General features: G+C 37.9%; 2 protein-coding genes across 2 annotated transcripts; both read left to right on the forward strand.

Annotated features, from left to right (window-relative positions):
- The first annotated feature begins 440 nt into the window (after window positions 1–440).
- Window positions 441–12,105, forward strand: TAFII21 (TATA binding protein associated factor 21kDa subunit). The gene is made up of 3 exons (XM_077385720.1): window positions 441–598; window positions 1,720–2,167; window positions 11,625–12,105. The coding sequence occupies exons 2-3, from the start codon at window positions 1,907–1,909 to the stop codon at window positions 11,892–11,894; spliced, it is 531 nt and encodes a 176-aa protein (XP_077241835.1). The 5' UTR covers window positions 441–598; window positions 1,720–1,906; the 3' UTR covers window positions 11,895–12,105.
- A 1,717-nt stretch (window positions 12,106–13,822) lies between these two features.
- LOC143882230 (putative phospholipid hydroperoxide glutathione peroxidase) lies at window positions 13,823–19,097 on the forward strand. The gene is made up of 6 exons (XM_077385722.1): window positions 13,823–14,095; window positions 16,388–16,464; window positions 16,704–16,765; window positions 16,989–17,107; window positions 18,459–18,626; window positions 18,929–19,097. Exons 1-6 carry the CDS (start codon window positions 14,042–14,044, stop codon window positions 18,959–18,961), a joined length of 513 nt encoding a protein of 170 aa, XP_077241837.1. The 5' UTR covers window positions 13,823–14,041; the 3' UTR covers window positions 18,962–19,097.
- Window positions 19,098–20,005: the final 908 nt, after the last annotated feature.

The following is a 20,005-nucleotide window of genomic DNA, read 5'->3' on the forward strand; positions in this document are numbered from 1 at the left end:
GCTGCAATTCCCTTAAAAAATCACGATTTTATTGCGATAAAATAGGGATCTTCTTAAATGGAAATGTTATCAGAACTACTGTATTTTGATGATCACACTCCTCACTTTATTAAAAGTACGGTATGGCCAGCATCATAGGATGATCCAAACTGTCCATTAGATGGGCCACAGCCTAAATAGGTTGTGCCCCAAAAATCATTTCCATAGGTGGATCCTAACCCTCCCTCCGATCTGAATGTTAGAGGGTCAGATCGGAGGGAGGGTTAGGATCAACCTATGGAAATGATTTTTGGGGCACAATCTATTTAGGATGTGGCCCATCTAATGGACGGTTTGGATCATCCTATATTCCTATGGTGGGTCATACCTTACTTTTAATAAAGTGAGGAGTGCGATTATCAAAATACAGTAGTGCTGCTAACATTTCTCCTCTTTTTCCAATAGAATTTTTAGTGGGGCGTCGATATTGTTTTTGAGGAACTCTTCACTGTTCAGTTCACCTCCAATTTTTCCTACGCAAAAAGTGGTTATGCGAAAAAAGCTTGCTTGCTCGATTGCTTCCATCTCGGTCGCCGAAGAAGAAGAAGAAGGAGAAAAGGTTAATTCTTTTCTTTTCTTCTCTTCTTCCTGTATTTCTAGGGTTTCAGGTTTTTCTCTTTTCTTTTTATTTCATTGTTTTTTTCTAGGGTTTATGCTTCTGTGTTTTCTAGGGTTCTTTTCTCTTCTCTTCATTTCATTATTTAAGAGGGAGAAGGAGAGAGATTTGGGAGGGCCGATTGAGATGAGGGTGATAGGCTGATAGCGGCAACAAATCAGGAAAAAATTCATCGGATTATGAGTATAATTTTTTGTTTCCTTATTTTTTTTCAACTTCTCACCACTCGAAGGCACTAGTTTCATTGATTTTTTTTTATTACCTACCCAGTTAAGTTTATTTTTCATTCTCTTTGATATTGGCTTTATTGCTTTCGAATATAGACTAAGCTGCGTTTTTTTAGGTCTAATGTATTATTACTCAATACTCATTTAAGATTATCTTAAATTCCTCATGTGTCTGGTTCAAATTCAGTTTCTTCTTGTTTCTTGAAGTGAAGCTCAGTTTTTCTTCATTATTGGATTTTTTAGGAAGCTATGTTTTGGCCCTTTTGGGCTTTGTTTTTTATATTGGTTAATTTCATTACTGATGTCCAATTCATTTATGGGGTTTGGATGAAGTTTTATTCTTATTTTTTTCTGCTCTTCTTACTTAGATGCATTCTGCTGTGATTCTATGAAGATTTTCCTTCATCATTGAGTCTATACTCTATAGTCATCACATAACTTGTTTCCCAAACTGCTAGGAACAGTGATCACATAACAACAACAACAACTTCGATCTGTTGTGGTGTCTGGCACCACAGGTTTTGCGAACCTCTTTGAAGAAGCTTGTGTTGATTGGAGAGAGTTTTTACTTTTTACTAGTAAAAACTTGTTGTTTGAGTCCTCAGTTTGACGAAGAAAATAATTTGCATTTCCTTTTCCCTGCCATTACAATCAAATACATAACTTTGCATCTAAGAAATTTCTGCTTTCAATATTTTATGTTGCTATTTTCTGTGGCATGCTATTGCTTAGGAGCTGCTTTCTTAGACCTTAATTTGTGTGACTGTGCTAATTCAGTATGTCATATAAGCTTATTCATGTCATTTGCAATACTAAAAGGTTCATTTACATATGCAGAAACGACAACTAGGCCAAGGGGAAGCCGCGGTTGTTGTGAGTCCCAAAAAATCCACGAGAGTCCCAGGCATCTGCTCATTCAAAGTCCAAGTCCCCAAAAGTAATCAACAGTCCACGAGACCTTCAAAATCCCTTGCGACTAGACCCCCCTAAGGGATAGAAAATAGAGACAGACAGCACAAGAAAGATGGGTGAGAAAGAAGGAGAGGAGTTGCCGAGGGATGCGAAGATCGTGAAGTCGCTGCTGAAATCGATGGGTGTGAGTGAGTATGAACCCCGTGTGGTCCATCAGTTTCTGGAGCTGTGGTACCGCTATGTCGTCGACGTCCTTACCGATGCCCAGATCTACTCTGAACACGCCGGAAAGCCTGTCATGGACTGTGATGACGTCAAGCTCGCCATCCAAACCAAAGTTAACATCAGCTTCTCACAACCCCCGCCTCGCGAGGTCAAATACTATCACTAATAAACCTCTTTTTTCTTTTCCCCGAATAAAAAAAACTCTAGGATGCAATTGAATGGAATTACACCTCTAATTGCAACCTTGGTATATCAGTTTTGGTCATTTTGGGTTGCAATTTATCGACAAAATGCAATTTAAAAAAAAAAAACCCAAGTTTGCAACTTGGAAACCTTTGGGTTGCAATTTATAGACAAAATGCAATTAAAAAAAAAAAAAAAACAGAAGTTTGCAACTTGGAATCTTCCTAAGTAAAACACCTTAAGTTTCTATCTCCGTTTTGTTGTCCTAAAACCTGGATCTATCGCAATATCACAGAAGGTAATGCTAATCTGGCAATATGTTCTAACCAGTTATATTGCTTTCTCTTGGATTATTGGCCATAAAATGGGGAAATTGGAGGGATTTATGGAGCAAATGATTAATTTCTTTACCTAGATGTCGAAGTAGTTATTTTTTATGATGAGGCCGGTTTACCACTCGACTGATTGCTAAAGTTATTGGTCCACCTCATTCTTTACACGATCTACATGTAGGAAGTGTGTTGTTGATTGGAAATTTGGAGCATATCATCTGATGAGGCTTGTCCAAGAATCTTGCTAACAAGATGACCTTAGCCATAGTGGCAGCCAAAACAGATGGTCAAACGGAGTAGCTAATGATTCACATTCAGCAGAAAGAGCTTCTTTGATTGGACAATTGTTTAGATGATTAGGTTTGTCGGATTGGTGAAATATCTGTGAATGGCCCAAATTCATATTTTGCCCCCATCATATGATTGAATCCAGCTACCTTACACATAGCCTTTCTTGAGATGGGAAGCTTATCATCCCTTTACCCTTTCACGGATATTTGATTAATGCCGGAGTTTGTTTATGCTTAGGGTTTTCATGTTTTTAGTAGGCTTGCCTCATGCAGATAATGACGGTCAAGGATGCTATTTCTGCTTCGTATTGTGTCAACCTTCAGTGTTTGGTTATTCACTTCTGATTTCAAGTATTATCGATTTCATGATGCGTATTTGATTAGACGTTATGTTTGTTCATAGGATTAGCATTCTTGCATGAACTGCAATGGAATTTTTTGTGTTGGAAATGGTGATTGCCAGATTGGTCAGTTCATTGGTGCAATATTTGTAGTTGTCCAAATTCACATTGGGCCGCATAAGATGATTGGTTCCAATCACCTTACAAAGGACATATCTAAAGGGTCTAAGACTACCTAATCTGGTAGTTCAGGGTCTATCATGTCTACTATTTCACTGATATGTTATAAAGCTCGTTTCTCCTCACGATTCCATGTCTAAATAGATTTTTGGTAGACTTACTTCTTGGGGGTAATGATGATCAGGGACTTGCCTATTTGGATCCTGACTTCAAATATTTTGGAATTCATTATGTCTATTTGAGTAGGAGCTCTGTTTGTTCATATGATTAGTATTCTTGTGCACGAGCTGCAAAGGATTCTTTTTGTTGCAAGGGTGGTTTGATTGAGAATGGCAATCTTCCTCTGAGGTCTTTCAAATATAGGATATTGCACAGTGAACACTTAGGCTTGACAACTCATTCCTTTTTGTACCGCTGTAAATTTGGGAGCTTTTGTTCTTGGCAAAGCTTAATAGGATTTCAAGCTTCAATGGTTGGTTCGTCAGATATGCGAGGATTTGCCCATTGACACTGCATTTCCTATTGTCTGGGTGCATGAAGGACTTCTTTGGGAGGGTAGGCTTTTCTTTGGTACCTATGGGCTGTTCATCTGTTGCCTAGATAAGCCATTAAACACCATAGTGCAATATGAGTCGGCATTAACCATCTCCAGCTTGGCTAGCGAAGACAAGATGATAGATTGCTGTGGTTGCTTTTCTTGTGGTGGAGGTCCTAAGCTGGCATGTTTTCTGTTTTTCCTGTTGGATTTTTTTTTTCTTGACCAGTAGGATACGACTAGGATGACTATAGGATTACCATTTTTTAGATGCTCCTTATGGCTCTTGCTTGATATACATTTCTTGTTTCTGTGGAGATTTTCGGAGAACAGGGTATTCAAGAAAGTTGTATTGCTTTTAGGTTGGTACAATAATTGGAGGTTGCAATTCATTATAAACTAGATCAGAGTGCTGATGCAATGAGAAAGCTGCAACAACAAATGATTTTCTTCAGCTACTTAATCTGTTGCTCAGTTTTGTACTTTGGTAGTTTGGTTATCTCTGCCCCGTTTAAAGAAAAAAATGTAAGTCAATTGTACTAAACTAAAATTTAGTAAGTAAAGTGTCAAAAATCTAAAATTTAGAAAGTAAAGTGTCAAAAATTTCGGTTTCACTCTTTTTTGTTGTCTTCTCTAATAGTCCACTGATCCATCAAGCCTTGATCATGCCTCGTTTAGGTTTTCACCAAGTAAGCTAAATCTTTTCTTTTTTGTAGTCTTTTGTTTCATGCATAGGATCTCCGTTCTTGATGGACCGTAATGAACTAGGTCACCTCATGATGTTCTACAAGATGTCTTGATCATACATACATGCCCCCTGTGCTCTCTTGCAAGGACCAAAAGTTGCATTTTACTGCTGGTAGTAAAAATGACTTTCTACGTAGTTGTTCTCGTACCATTAAATTCAAATTCCAAATCAAGTCACAATAATGAACGCAAGAAGCACATGATCATAATAAAATTTGAGATTGGATTTTTTCATTCCTTATACATTTAACAAGAAAAGTGTAGAAACCCACATCTTGATCAGCATCAGTTGTCAACGCTTCTCTCTTTAAGAAATCTTGATCAACCATAGAACACCATACGAGGAGAGAAACAATGAGAGAGCGACATATGTCAGATCTATCCAAAGGATTTTTTATGCACAAAAAAATCGAGATTCTTCGCAACAAAATAAATTTCTTTGGAATTACATAGAGAGACATAGACAGATCGAAGAACTGAGTAGAAACACAGATAATTTCGAGTTGCAGAGAAACAATGAAAAGTTGAAAATGGATTTTATGGCAGGGGTTTAATATTTTTTTAATAAGGTAATTGCATTGCAAATAAAACCATGTACATGAGGACGAGCTGTCCCAAAAGCAGAAAACAGGAAAAAATAACAAAAAACCCCAACTACAGAGAGAATTATCTACACAATAGGAAAGACATCGCTACTGATAAGCTCGCTCTGGTCAACTCCTTGTTTAACGAAGCTATCCACTTTTGAATTGGCTGATCTCCAATGGTGATGTAGATGTGTACTGCTTTGCTTGCATAGATCAGAAATCTCCATGATTATAAGTGCCTGCATCCATGGAGCTACTGTCGTCCTTTTGGCCCACACAATGACCACTTTGTTCATAAATACCAAAAGCTTCCTAGTTGGCTTGGAAGCTTCGAAAGCTAAATTCTTCTCACTTCCCAAATTTAGGGGAACCGCACTTCCCACACACTTCTCTTAATTAGAGTATGCTTCCTATTTGGGTGATTATTTTTACATTGAAGTGAGTTTTCGAGATTATTTTTCATAAAAGAGTTTTTTATTTCCCCTTCTGATAAGCTGAATGAGTCTATTGGAAACTTAAAACTATTCTGAAGTTTCAAATATAACTTGTGCAGATCTTTAACAAAAAACTAAATATTAAATCTACATTAATACAATGCGAAATTCTAATCAGTTGTGAACTCCTCTTTGCTACTTGTAACCCCAGCCTACTACATCAACCCTACCTCTTAAACCTACTATAATCCTATCTCTTTATATGCGCTTCTTGTTTGCTTCCAATGATGCTTATTACATGCTTCATGTTGACTTTCAGTGACGTTTTCTATTTGTTTTCTCTTTACTTTCTTTAGTGATATTCGCTTCATGTATTTTTTTTCTTTTCTAGACTGGCCCCTCACTTCCCACTTCTGCTTCCCGCATCGTTTCTCTCACTTGCTTCCCGATTTGAAAACTATGCTTTTGAGTCCCCTTCCAAAATAAATCCACCCTCAAACCAGTCCCTAAATATGCAGAGACGGACGATTAATGCTCTAACCTCCTCATTAAAGTCCACTATTCCACATGGGCTCAAAAAACACTTGAGTACACGACTCTCACAATCCGTAAAAATTCCTTCCAATGCCTGTAGGGTTGGGTTTTGCTTCAAAGAATTGGAGGGCGTGTCATTGTCATTCTCTTCCTCTTCTCTATTAATCTCTTCTATTCACTTGATTGTTTCCAATTTCCACATAGATTGATATGACAAGAGTTCTTTCACCCTTTTATCTTGCCCGTAACATACCTTAATTTACTAAAAAAGAGAATCCTTTTCCCTCACCTTTCTCTATACCCTCCAACTCTTGAACTTGGAGGTGAGCTCTTGTGATTTGAGCCATGCCAAGTCTAATCTATAAGGAGGTTTTTTATTCCACTTTTTTATTTCCAGCATGAGGAGGGATGGTCCAGCCTCCAGAATCGGTATTGTTTAATGCCGTCTGTATTAGTTTATCATGCATGTCCTCCCATTCCTTGGATACAAGAAACTAATCCAATCTATATGCAATGATTGGTACGTGGTTGTTTGTCTCGGTGTACTAGATTCCCGACATGTTTAAATCAATCAATTCATTAGATTGAATGGACTCTTTGAATTTTCTCATACTAGTGTTGATTCGACCTTGGCAGTTTTATTCATGAGTGAATCAAACGATATTCAAATCACCTACCAGCACCCATGATCCTTGCCAGTATCTCTTGATGCTATTCAACTCTTCCCATAGAAATTTCCATTGTCTAGGATTCGTTGGGCCATATACTCTTGAGAAAAACCACTGATTGACATGCCGTCTATGAGTACATTCCATAGATATTGAGTATATACCCTATTTTGTTGTGCCTACAACAATAGCCAACTCTTACCACATCACCAAGATACAAACTGTTGACACAATTGGTTGAAGGTGTGTCCAATTGTCCATAGCCTGGCATCTTTGCTGCATATCTGATTAATTACATTCTCTGAAACACCTTGTAACTTAGATTCCTATATATCAATAAGATTCAGATTTCTTCTATTTATCAAATCATTCGCAACCTTGCATTTTTTTCCCGTTCCCAGGCCTTTCACATTCCTCTCTATTATAGCTGTCAGGGAGAACAGTGTGATGACACCGATCTTAGACTTCTCATCCCCATATTGTCCACATCTCCTCCTTGAGTCTGGAGATAAATTCGTGAGTAATCCCTGCAACTCTCTTTGCCCATTTCCTTTTTTGTCTTGTTCTTTGCACATTTGGCTTGCCGGTCGTGGGTGCCTCTTTATCACAGTGTTTGCTTCTGTTCATCATTTCCCAGGCCTTATCTTCCTCTCCAATTACTTTGATCCCCAATTCATGCCCAAAGCTCAGAGTGATTCTTTTACGTTCCTCACTATCTTCACCTGACTCACCATAGAGAATCGTATGCGATATGTTGTCCAATTTATCAGATACTGATTCACTTTTGTTATATTCAAATTATGTGTCTTCCTCTTAATTGGTAAGGAAAAATAGTCTTTCTTGAAGTTCTTCCTCCATCAGATCCTCGACCCTCGATGAGGATGATACACCAATAGGTTTTGGTCAGTAAGGAATCAGGGCCAGAGGGCAGGGATTCTCACCTGAAACATCCGGTCTGTTGGACTCACCAGGTCTAGCAGTCAAAAGTGATTTTTCTTTTTTCTTTTTTTTTGGGGTGGGGTGGGTTGGGGTGGGGCGTGTGTGCTCGCTCTCGATACCCTGTCTTGCCAGGATGGACCGACAAAGAGGGCTATTCCGACTCACCTTGCGTTGCCAATCAACCACCTGCTGCAGTCGAGTGGCCAACTTCATGAGTCGCATTTGGAACTAGGATTGATCAAGCTTGGCGAACATTGTTTACTAGCCTTCTTGAGGAGATGAAGCACCAGTTGGTCCATTTTATCATCCGATAATGTTGTCCGACTGTAGACGGATCGACCGAATCGTGATCTTCGATTCTTAGACTGATTTCGAGCTCGAGTCGTGCCCAGTGGCACCACCTTAGTTTTAGTCTTAACACCCTGTTTAATCTGGCTGACTTTTGCCTCTTCCAAAGCTCTTTCCCATAGTAAGTCCCCAATTATTTCTGCTTCTAATTCAGTCATTATTTTTTCTCTGTGTGTTAGTCTTAGCGCTAAATCATCAGTCTTGAGTCTACTTAAGTTTTCTTCAAGTAGGGACAATGAATCTGGACAGATTTTAGCCTGATCCAGGGCACAATCACTTGGAACACATGTTTCGATTGAAACGATGCTGCTTGTTCAGTTGTTGTGCCCATCACTGGACGTTAGTTAAGTTAATGGACCACGTGTCCCTGAAGCCCAATTAGCCCTCCATTAGATTTTTGAAATTCAAAATCAGAATGACGATATGTACCCCGATGTGATTTTGATGTAGGTGTTTCGATGGTTGCAACGTGAGTGGTTGGATGTCCGTGAGCCATGTGGGGATGGAGCAGCCACACGTATGCTGGGGATAGGTCACCTCTAAGGCCCGGTGCAGTCCATACCCGAGGAGGTAAGAGTCTGCTGGGGCCGGGCCCACTACCTATTGGCCTTTTTGTTGGATGAAGGGGATGGATCCACACGTCGGCCCAACCCCACTTGGTCTTCTGTTGCAACTTTCGCTGGACATCCTTGTCATCTTCTCAGGTGGATTCTTTTCTGGTTTTTCAAAAGGCCAGAACCTCAGCTTCTCTTTGATAGCTTTCATCGATGTTTTGAGATCCATATCGAACTTCCCACTCACACCTATGAGGCACCACCAATCCATCTCAGTCAATCTCACTGATGCGTGAAGAAATCTCCAATCCAATGATACAATTATGGCTCGAGCAATCTCTACATTGTCCTCATCATCTCCCTTCATTTCCATCTTCGTTACTCAACTGAACAGCTTCCCCAGATCTTTTACTGTATATCTATAGGCCAGGCTTGGAGTGGTGGTATGCTATATAATCTAACCTAGATCTCTCTTTCTCCCTCCATTACCACAAAATTCCAGGGATAGAGTATCTCGATTGGCCCCCCATGTGCGTATTCTCCTGATCGGTTGATTTTGTGGGTCAGAGCACCTCTTTTGAGTCGAGGTGGAATATAACTGCATTCCTCCTTTATCCTCTTGGGAGGAACTCAAATGAACTCTCCATTTCTTTTGTGCCCAGGTTTTCACTGTCTCCATAGAATAGTGGTAATGTCTCCATAGTCTAGTGGTGATAGTTGTCCTATACCCTTTCGATCAAGCATAGTTTTAAATTGCGTCTCTTTCTTGAATTTCCTCCCCTGTAACTAAGATTGATAAGAATCCGCCATTTTTTGTGCTCTATATTCTCTCATCCTCAATTTTCAGCTAAAAACTGCACATTTCCACCTTTTGGATTTCACTTTTATTTTTCTTTTAGATTTTGCTGTTAGCCCTAAATTTATGAATTTAATCACCTAGAAGACTCCTTGCTGTGATATTCCAATCTCTGCTTGAAATTGTGGTATTCGCATTTCGCGCACCTCCAGTCACCAGAAAGGCAATGGATTTCCTCTCTGCCAGGGGTCTAGGCGCACTGTTGCATTTCTTGTGTGCTGGTCTTCCCTTCTGCGTGAAGAAACCTTTTCCCAGTTTCCTTCTTCTCCCTTCCTTGGATTCATATGTGCTTCTATCTCCTTTTATGGTTTCTCTCTGTCCTCCATGTTTGGACCATATGCCTCCTTGAGATGCTGATTCTTTCACGCCATATTGGTGCTTCTTTCACATCGCAAGCATTTCATTAGGGCTTGTTGGTTTCTACAATCAATTCTCTCTCAAGTCATTTTCAGGAAATATCGAAGAGAGAAAGGGAGATGAAAGAAACCCCGGAATTTGTGGTTTATAATTTCTTTAAACTTGAGGCTGTCTTTTGCAAAACTCCATATATAATTTTTTTTTTCTGCTGCTTCTACTTCCGAAGCATTCCACACTAAGGGAAGGAGTCTTTGCATTCATCAAAGTGTTGCATTCAAAAGAGGTACCATATTTTGGGTTTTATTTGTCTTTTAAAGCTTTCTTTTGTTGTATTTTTATTTTTATTTATAATGTTATAGTTTTCATTTTTGTACGCAGTTTTGTTGATATTTTGCACTAAATTTGATTTTAATTAGGCCCATCAAGAGCCAAATTTCTGCCTAAGGTAGATAATATAATAAAATGTCTTTGATAAATTTGGTTGATATACTAATATTTTTCTAATTGTTTAATTTTCAACTATATAAAAAATCTTTAGTCATAGCGTCTTTTCCGAAACCAAACACCGAAACGTCCCATCCCATTGATTAAAACGAAACACCTAACAAAACAAAATTGACAATTATACTAAACATTTGAAATAGATACTACTTCTAGAAGCCTTTTTGATTGGCGGTTGACTTTGTCAACCACTTTCTGGGTTGTTCTGCCTGGTTTTTATTGTACTTTCTGTCTTAAGATTGGTTTGGAAATGCTGTTTCTGATTCCTTTCTGCTAGCAAATACTTGTGTATTTTTGTCTACCTTGAGTAGCTTTTAGTCAGTTTCTTCCAAACCAGATTTAATGAGTGGTTCTTTCACCTTTTTTGCTCCACAGCTGAATTTTCTGCCAATTTCAGCAGAAAAGTTGAAAGATCAGAAGACCATTTTCGGTGTAATGTAGAGAGGGAGAGGGGGAGGGAGGGAAGGATATTGATCTTGTGTTTGTTGCCTCCCTGCAAATTTTCTGCTGCATTTGCTTTTGCTTTTATTTTTGATAATCCTAGATGACATTAGCTGTTTTGGGTAGTGCTCTTCTTGTTGCTTCTGTACTTGAGCTAATCCTTGTGCCTTTTGTTCTAGTTTGAGAAGCTTTTCTTTGTTTTAGTCCAAAGCAAAAGGTAATTAGCAGTTCTTTGCCTTTTTTGAATGATAATTAGCAGTTCTTTTCTCCACCGCTGTTTTTCTGTAAATGTTCAGAGCCTAACAAGCTCAAGGGGTTGTTGTAATATTTGAACATTGTGAATGAGAATGATGATGCCCCTGCTCAAAACACAACTGGCACCCTACTCAATGACCGTACAAGGGATTAACCACATGTTGGTTCTCAAAGGAGAAAACCTATGCCATTGAAGGGACAGTAGTCCTCAACGCAAGCCATTCGCTCCGTAGAATCTTTGGCATCTTTGACATCAGAGAATCGAAGCCAAGTCATGGTTGTGCTGATCTGGTTTTGGCGCAAAATGTTCTATGTGATTGTTCTACGTCAATATGACCCCAATTTGTAATTCTTAAACACTTGAACATACCCAGCAGCTATGTTACAAGAAATTCAGATCCATGACATGGGTTCTGCTTATTACTTTATGATCTACTCTTCAACACTGTCAATCTCTACTGTTTTTAACACCTAAAAAAATGCATAATTACTAACTAAAGCTATTGTGCAAAACTCTGTCCAGGTCCTACTTGAGCTGGCTAGGAGTAGGAACAAAATTCCGCTGCCAAAATCCATATCAGGGCCTGGAATTCCTCTTCCCCCTGAACAGGATACATTGATAAGCCCAAATTACCAACTCGTTATCCCGAAGAAGCAATCTGCCCAAGCAGTTGAAGAAACAGAGGAAGATGAAGAAATGGCAAATCCAAATCCTTCCCAAGATCAAAAGACAGAGCAGCAACAACCCCCACAGAGGGTATCATTTCCCCTCGCGGCGAAACGTCCTAGCTGAGAGATCTCTCTAGTAGGTAATTGAAAAATGAACCTTTGTCTCAGTACTCTTGTGAGATTTGGAGAAAGGGCTCCTCCATTCATGAGCTTTGCCTGTTTATAATTTTGTTGTTTTAAGGAAGAACATCTGATATGCATAGTGCAGACTAAATGGGTATTGTAAACAGTATGAGGTTTGCATGTTTCCTTAAGTTTTAATTCCTCTAGGAAAAGTGCAAATTAGGAAATTCATGGCATGTTTGATGACCATGAAAAAGTATTTCATGGAATTTTAGTTGGGTCAGTTCTGGCTTGTTGAACATGGGTGAGAGAGATTTGAGAGGGTGGGAGTGAAAGGAGAATGACAAGCCCCTGAAAAAATAGGGAAAAACATATTTTAAGTACTTTTAATTTTCCAAGGTTGCCAGTCAAAACATGACCTTAAAGTTAGAATTAAGTAATGGTTTTAATTGTTTGACTTGCATCATAGTACATGGTGTAGGAAAATTTTCCTTCAATATTTTGATGTCACCTCGGCACTGTATACAGTTCAGACAAAAGATGAATCCTAACCCTCAAGCTTTTGAAATTTCTAATTAAGTAGCCATTTCAATCTCTACTTCTATTTTCGACCATCAGTTGTAATTTTCTTAATGAGTTATGAATATGATTATTCACTTGCAATATCTTTTGCCTGCGTTTGGATTGCTGGACTCAGGAATTGGAATGCCCATCTTATTCTGATTCTTCAAGAAATGTAATGGAAATTTTCTAAGTAAAAATCTAATTAAAAAAAATTACAATAAAAATAATCCCGATGCGCGGAATTAGAATACCACCTCTTGGGGCAGGAAATAGGCTTTGGCATTTTCCCTCTGATTGCGAGCCTGTGTCATTTCCGCCCCCTAATTCTATTCTTTTTTTTTTTAACCCGGAATTTATCTAACAACCTGGGGCGGCGGCACCTGAAATTTTATTGAAAAGAAACAAAACCTCCTAATTCTATACACTGTTATGAACCAAATGCAAGAATCAGGTGGAATTTAAGTGCAATTTTGAATCCAATGATCAATTTTAGACTCAAAATTTAAAATGAACAAGCCCTTTAGTTGAGGCTGAAGTAAAAAAATAAAATAAAATTGATTGCAGATATACAAATAAATTAATTGCAAACAGCTAACAAAGAATCGTATGGGATCGCAAATATATAATATTTGCAGTCACAAATTCCTGTTTTTGACTGAGACCAAATACCAAAAACAATAAGAGAGGAATACAAATAAAAAATACATTGGTCTTGGACACACTCAAGCCTTATTCAATGCATGACCCAATTCACATGTGTGAAAGTTCATTCTCTATTATCTCTAGTCTTCTTAAGATTCCAACCCCTAGGTTGTTTGGCTCTAGGGGAAAAATTATAAATTTAATGAGATCCCAAAAATCATTTCGATAGATGATCCCAACCCTCCAATCCATAGAGATTTCCATAATATGCAGTTCCTCCATAGTCTATCAAATGGATGGTTTGGATCATCCTATGGTGTGGGCCATACAGTACTTTTTGAAAAATTCTGGACTATACCAGAAGTTTCATATGGTTTAAGCCCGTATAGTCCAGTATGTTTAAAAAAGTATTGTACGGCCCACACCATAGGATGATCCAAACCGTCCATTTGATCGGCGACAATGTAATTAGTTTGTGCCCAAAAAATAATTTACATAGGATGATCCCAACCCTCCGATCTATAGATGGGAGAGTGTTTATTCATTAGTTATTACTCCCCAATGAAAAGGTGTTCATTAAGGTGAGGAGTGCCATTATCAAAACAAGCGGCTGTTGATATCATTTCTTCTGAAAATTCAATTTGAATTCTCGTGTGAGTCGGTGTGACCACAAACAAGTTGGTCAAAACGTGGGAACGCAGCTTTATTGTTTTATTGCAGAATAATCGATTGCGTGGGAACGTAAGATTCATCTTACGTGTCCTTCAATCTCATATATAGAAAAATGCTATCGAGATTTTCGTTAGTTTCTACCCCCTGTTTTTGGATCCTTTACACCCTCTCTTTCTAATTTTAAAATCTCTATAATTGGAAAAACCCTTCTCTTATTTTCTATCCTCTGTTCTTCATTTTCTGTTTAATCCTTTGAAACCCTATTTCGGAATGGCAAGCAAATCTTCAAAGCCTGAAGGGTCAATCCATGACTTCACTGTCAAGGTTAGTGAATTTTGAATTTTGGGTTTTTATTTTTCTTTTCCTTTGTTGTTTTGGATTTTGGAGTTTTTGGGTTATTTTTTTTTTTTTTTCATGAACTAGAGTTTTGGGTTTGGTTTGTAAGAGAGTAGGTGTTCTTTGATTGATTGAATTAATGTTGTTTGCAATTTATTTATGGGTCATTTGTGTGGTGTAATTAATTATCTTCCTATTTGTTGTTGAATATTATTCATGAATCTTTAATGAGATGGGGAATTTTTCCCTATCATTTTGATTTTTTTTCCATGATAAATCAGTGTTTCCAAGTGGTGTGAGAGGGGTTGGGCGGGTGGGAGGAGAGATTTAAGAGGGCAGGAATGAGTTGAGGGTGAGTAAGTGGCTAAAATATCAAGAGAAAGTCGATTGCATATGGAGTGAAGTTTTTTTTTTCCTGATTTTTTAGGCTTTTCTTGCCATTTCCTCATTGAGCCCCTCTCATATTCTCGAAAACAAATCCCTCTCCCAGCTTCCCCACCACATGAAGAAGCTAATTTATCATGAAAATAAATTCATGGTAGCCAAACGTACCCTAGGTGTTTGATGATGTTAACTTACCAACTTCTCCAAAAGCTTAAGCTGTTGGAGAAAAGCGTTATTTATCTTTTATACTTTAACACATCACGGCACGTGTGGCCCACTTGGCAAACACGTGGCACATGTGGTCCCACTTTTGGCCGACCGTCGCATGTGGATTTTTGCTATCCGGGAGGTTTGACCTCGAGACCTTTAGCTCTGATACCATGTTAACTTAAGAACTTCTTCAAAAGCTAAAGCTGTTGGAGAAAGGGGTTATTTATCTTTTATACTTGAACAGATGAGATTAAGCCATTATGGATGGCTTTCTTGCTTATGTGACGGTTTCTAAGTATGTATTTGTGCTTATTCTAGCATTTCCCAAAGTTTCATCTTAAAATTTCATCATTTGCATAAGTTTGCATTAATTGGGGTTTCAGATTTGGTTTGATTGAGTTAGATTTTTTCACAATTGGTTTGTAAGAGAGAAATTGTTCTTTCATTGATGAAATTAATGTTGTCTGTGATTTATTTATGGTTCATTTGTGTGCTTTAATTATCTTCCTCTAAATCATTGGGCATTATTCACGAATCTTTGATGGAGATGTGAAAATTTTCTCAATGATTTTGAGAGCCGTCAGGGATTTCGATATGGATTTTTCTCGTAAAGGTAAAGTTTTTCATGGTTTTAGCTGTGGGATTTTGGCAGATCTCGAATCAAGTACAAGGGAAATTTGAGATGGTTTTGTGAGATATTGTTTTCTTCGCTTCAATATAAAAAAATGATTTGTGTACTTTATGTACTATTTCAGTTGTACTAATAATTTTCTTGAATTCATTTCCGAGGTTCAGTTTTCTTTTTCCATGGGAATTGCTGGGATATATCTATAAAATTTTCATAGATTTGGTAGTCTTTGGGACCCGTTTGAGAGCTTTTGATTTGGTTTTGATAGTTTACCTTTCTTTTCTCTATAGGGAATTGATAAAATCAATGCATCGAAATTATCTTGTGAGTCTTTCTTATATTCTTCTGACTGAAATTGGGCCCTCTGAAATGGATCTGCGAGATCTTGTAATCTTCGTCCGATGAATAAATGGATGTGCGTGTTACTGTTTTCTATTCACTGAGAAAATGAAGAGTTTTGGAAATTGGAAATGTGCAATTATAAACTGGGTCTAAGGGGGTCTTAAGCATTTTGTTCTGTACTTTTTGCAGCTGGAGGGTTTTCTGAAAAGAGCTTAATTGTATTTTGGTTTCTATTTTTTATTAGAGGTTAATGAGATTTCATGATTTTTTTTGATAGAGTAGAGTGTTTCTTCGAGATTTTTTGAATGGTAACGATTTGTCATTCTTTGAGATGGTTTTTGATGTTTGTTTTCATCTTCTTCTGACATCACTTTATTTACAGCTTTCTATGCCCGCCTTCTTTTTTTTTTTTTTTGATTGGGCTTTCAGATCAATCCTTTGATGTAGAAAAGATGGTTTTTTAGCGTAGCTTGTCTGATTTTGTTTTCTTCTAATGGAATAATGGCATCTCATGATGAGTCAATGGGCTTTTTAGTCCTTTACAGGTTTGGTGATTTTGAAAAATGAGGTGTTTGAGGATTTTCTTTTCTTCTCATAGAACAAAGCTTTTTTAACTTTTACGGAACTGGGTTGTTGGTATTGGTTCTATTTTATTATGTTAGTCCTTTTGGAAGGGGATATATTTTTTTAAAATAATTTGTTGGGTTTCCTTGCAGGATGCCAAGGGAAATGATGTGGATCTTAGCATTTACAAGGGGAAAGTTCTGTTGGTTGTAAATGTTGCATCTCAATGGTAAATCACATCTGCTTATCCTTATCTCTTAAATTCTAGACTATGGTTTGGTATACACTGGCGTAAAACCTCATTAATTGTCTCATTGCATATCTTTTTTGCGAGTCGGATCATATAATTTCTTGTTTGTGCTCCTATTTTACTAAAGCCGTTTTTCTTCCTTGAATTCAGTTATTTCTTGAATTCAGGTTTGTTTTATATTGGTCATTTTTTTAATTAGACACCATTGATTGTTGCAGTGGATTGACCAATTCAAATTATACAGAGTTGACTAAGCTGTACGAGAAGTACAAAGATCAAGGTTTGAATCTAGACCATTCTTCTTATCTAAATTTCATTTTAAGTTTCCGTGTTTCCTTCTTGTGGCATTCTTAACCTCAATAAGAACTTCTGGGTTTGTGCTCTAAGAAAAGGAAAAGGGAACTCCAGTTAGTTTTAATTTGATGGACCGGATTTAACTATAGTTCTGTTCCTTTTAATTTGACATTAAACAAAATAACAAACTTCTTTCGTGATCATTACAGGTTTGGAAATACTGGCTTTTCCATGCAATCAGTTTGGCAGTCAGGAGCCAGGAAACAATGAGCAGATCGTGGAGTTTGCTTGCACCCGCTTCAAAGCAGAGTTCCCCATCTTTGACAAGGTAATAAATTCTTTGTTTTCTGAGAAACTTCTGACAATAGTCTTATGCTAAAATTTCATCTTCACACAATTATAGCTTTTAATCTTAGTAGATTAAAATGGTTATGGAAACAAACATTAGACACCTTGTGGGTGAAAGAGAAGATACGAAACAATTCAAGAAGTCCGATTATTGTTCCCATAACTCTCCTATTATTTTTGTCTTGGCTAAAACGGAAATTATACATTGAATTTAGTTTGATGCAAGAAGGTGAAAGAACAAAGAATACACATCTTATCAACTTATGACTGTTGAGACTGACTGAACTCTCGAAATGCATCACCTAGAATAATCTAGTGGTTGAGAATTGAAATCACTTTTTAAAAATTTTCTGATAATTGTTCCATTTATAACTCACTCCTATCACCTCTCCTTCGGCCAAAAAGTAAATTATCCCTCGAATTGAATTTGATGCGACGTGGCCAAAGAACAATGAATACACCTCTTATCATAATTTCACTTACGATACTGAACTCCCTCATTCAAAATGCATCGCCTTGACTAATCTAGTGTTGAGAATTGAGATCACTTTTTAAAAGCATCTTGACTCAATCGACGACTTGTCTGAGTCGACTTGGTTTAACCTTCAATGAGTTTTTATCAGAGTCGAAGTTTCCTTTGACTTGGGTGAGTTAGCCAAAATGGACCGCATCAACCATTAACTTGCCCTAGTCGACTCCTTTTTACCTTGGCCAAGGTCTCATCTAATTCAAATGCTGATTGATATTAATTGCGTTTCCCATCAGTTCAAAACCACACTTTTGAGATGGATATCCAGAAAAATCTAATTCTGGCCTCGATATATTTGGTATACTGCACATACTATTTAATCTAGGGAGATGATATCAGCTCCCCAACCACCCCCCTCCCCCCCTGTCTCGTCCTCTTTTTTGATATCTGCTCTCCTCTCTATGCTTTAGAGTTATTATGCTTACTCTCAGTAGATGCTGTAATTCCCAAACGCTATCAAGCAACAACAAAAAATCCTTCAAAACAAAGAAAGATGCACCAATATCAAACTAGGTAAAGCAGATATGATCTCATGTTCAGTTCATGCAATCGAAATTTTGAAAATCATCCAACTTGGTCATCATTGATTGGAAATTAAAAACTAGAATGGCCCTCCGAAATTAGAGTTGTGTTGGAAAACTATCCAACTCTCACAAGTGAACTAGTTGATCTAAAGTTGAAGATTTGGGTGAAGAAATGATAGTGGGATTGAGTTATCTTGATTGTTTAGCTTAGAATACAATTAGAGTCCAAAAACCCATCACAAGACCACTGAGAAATCCATTGTTTCTGTTGTATTTAGGTGGAAGTGAATGGCTCCAATGCTGCTCCTGTGTACAAGTTCTTGAAGTCGAGCAAAGGCGGCATATTCGGAGATGGCATCAAATGGAACTTCTCCAAGTTTTTGGTTGACAAGGACGGTCACGTGGTTGACCGATATGCCCCCACCACTTCTCCTCTCAGTATTGAGGTAACAAACCCACACTAACTGTGTCCTAGAGGCATGGGAGATTTTGATTGAGCTACTAATATGTGGTGACTGGTTGGGGTGCAACTTGGGTTGATTTTTGAGACTTCAAGTTGAGCTTTTACTATAAAATTGGGTGAGGTCCGGGTTGATTCCAATTCATTTTCTTAGCAATAGCTCGATCCGACCCGATCCAAATTGCACCCCTAGTGACTTGTACTCTTTTGCCTTCTTTTATACCTTCATTTAGTATGATTCTGAACAGTCACCTAAACATCTATCTCTGGTTATGTTTGTCTTTGCAGAAGAAAATAAAGAAGCTGTTGGGAGTCTCTTAAGCACCATGTTTGTGCAGCTACTGAATAAATGTTTAATTTTCTAGGAGGACCACCTCTTCTCACTCTGTAATAATGTTTTTGTTTATTGACTTTGGAGATGTTTTTTAATAGTAATATATATTGATCTGGTTGGGTATGATCTCTATCTCATAACATGGGTTTCTTGGCTGTGTTGCCCTTGTAATTTTGTATGGTAAATAGAGGTTCTGTTTTTCCATTACGTCCTAGTCCTACTAGTTGAAGTACAAAAGCACAATCTTAGGAGAAGTACAAGAGCTCAATAAGAGAGCAAAATGACTTCAGATCAAGATCATACTCGAACAAAGACCGGAAGTTTTTCTACTAAATATGGAATATTGAGACAAAATTATCCTCTCCACTGAATTTGTTGTAACCCAGTGAGGAAGGACAGCGTTCCTCTTACATAACTTTTTTGTTTGAAAAAATGAAGAACAGATGGGTCTTCTTCTGGTGTTTATTTTTGGTGGGCCCCACCTCCCATCTTAATCCGACCCCTACAGTGATGAGATTCATTTCACATTTCAAATTTTAGGGACTAATTGCTAAAGTAAGCTAAATCACATCCTTTTTTTTTTTTTTTTTTTTGGTAACGAAGGGTGTCCCCACCCCCTTTCGGGGTAGGACTATTTCCCTACGGATGCGCGCAATCACCCGGAAACCACGCGCATCGGGTAAGTAAGGGGGTATTCGAACGCTCATAACTGGGGAGCAAACCCATGACTTTACGCCAAAGAACCACACCCTTCCGGGTTTAAATCACATCCATCACCTTTCTTTTCTAAACCAGGAGTATTACTATTGGGAGTTGATATGGACACCTCTCTCTCTCTCCCCGGTATGGTTCTTTTCTATTTTGGCTGATTCAATATTTTGGCATTTTTGCTTTTTTGGAATGATTATTTTATTTTATTTTTCATCATCCCATTTATAGATAGCCAATTCTTTCATGGTTTGGCCTCTCGTTTTTAGGGTTGGCCTACGCGTGGCAAATGTGGCCCTTATTTTTGGGTTGGCCATTACATG

The sequence above is a fragment of the Tasmannia lanceolata genome, unplaced genomic scaffold (assembly GCF_043159265.1).
Source record: "Tasmannia lanceolata isolate RefF3 unplaced genomic scaffold, GAP_Taslan_0.1 ptg000007l, whole genome shotgun sequence".
In the NCBI taxonomy this organism is placed as follows: Eukaryota; Viridiplantae; Streptophyta; class Magnoliopsida; order Canellales; family Winteraceae; genus Tasmannia; species Tasmannia lanceolata.

Bases quoted from the DNA above. Each gene is read 5' to 3' on its own strand.
- TAFII21 (XM_077385720.1), top strand. From the start codon at position 1,907: ATGGGTGAGAAAGAAGGAGAGGAGTTGCCGAGGGATGCGAAGATCGTG. The intron at 2,168-11,624 runs GTCAAATACTAT...AACTCTGTCCAG, and splicing joins CACAACCCCCGCCTCGCGAG to GTCCTACTTGAGCTGGCTAG.
- LOC143882230 (XM_077385722.1), top strand. From the start codon at position 14,042: ATGGCAAGCAAATCTTCAAAGCCTGAAGGGTCAATCCATGACTTCACT. The intron at 14,096-16,387 runs GTTAGTGAATTT...GTTTCCTTGCAG, and splicing joins TCCATGACTTCACTGTCAAG to GATGCCAAGGGAAATGATGT. The intron at 17,108-18,458 runs GTAATAAATTCT...TGTTGTATTTAG, and splicing joins AGTTCCCCATCTTTGACAAG to GTGGAAGTGAATGGCTCCAA.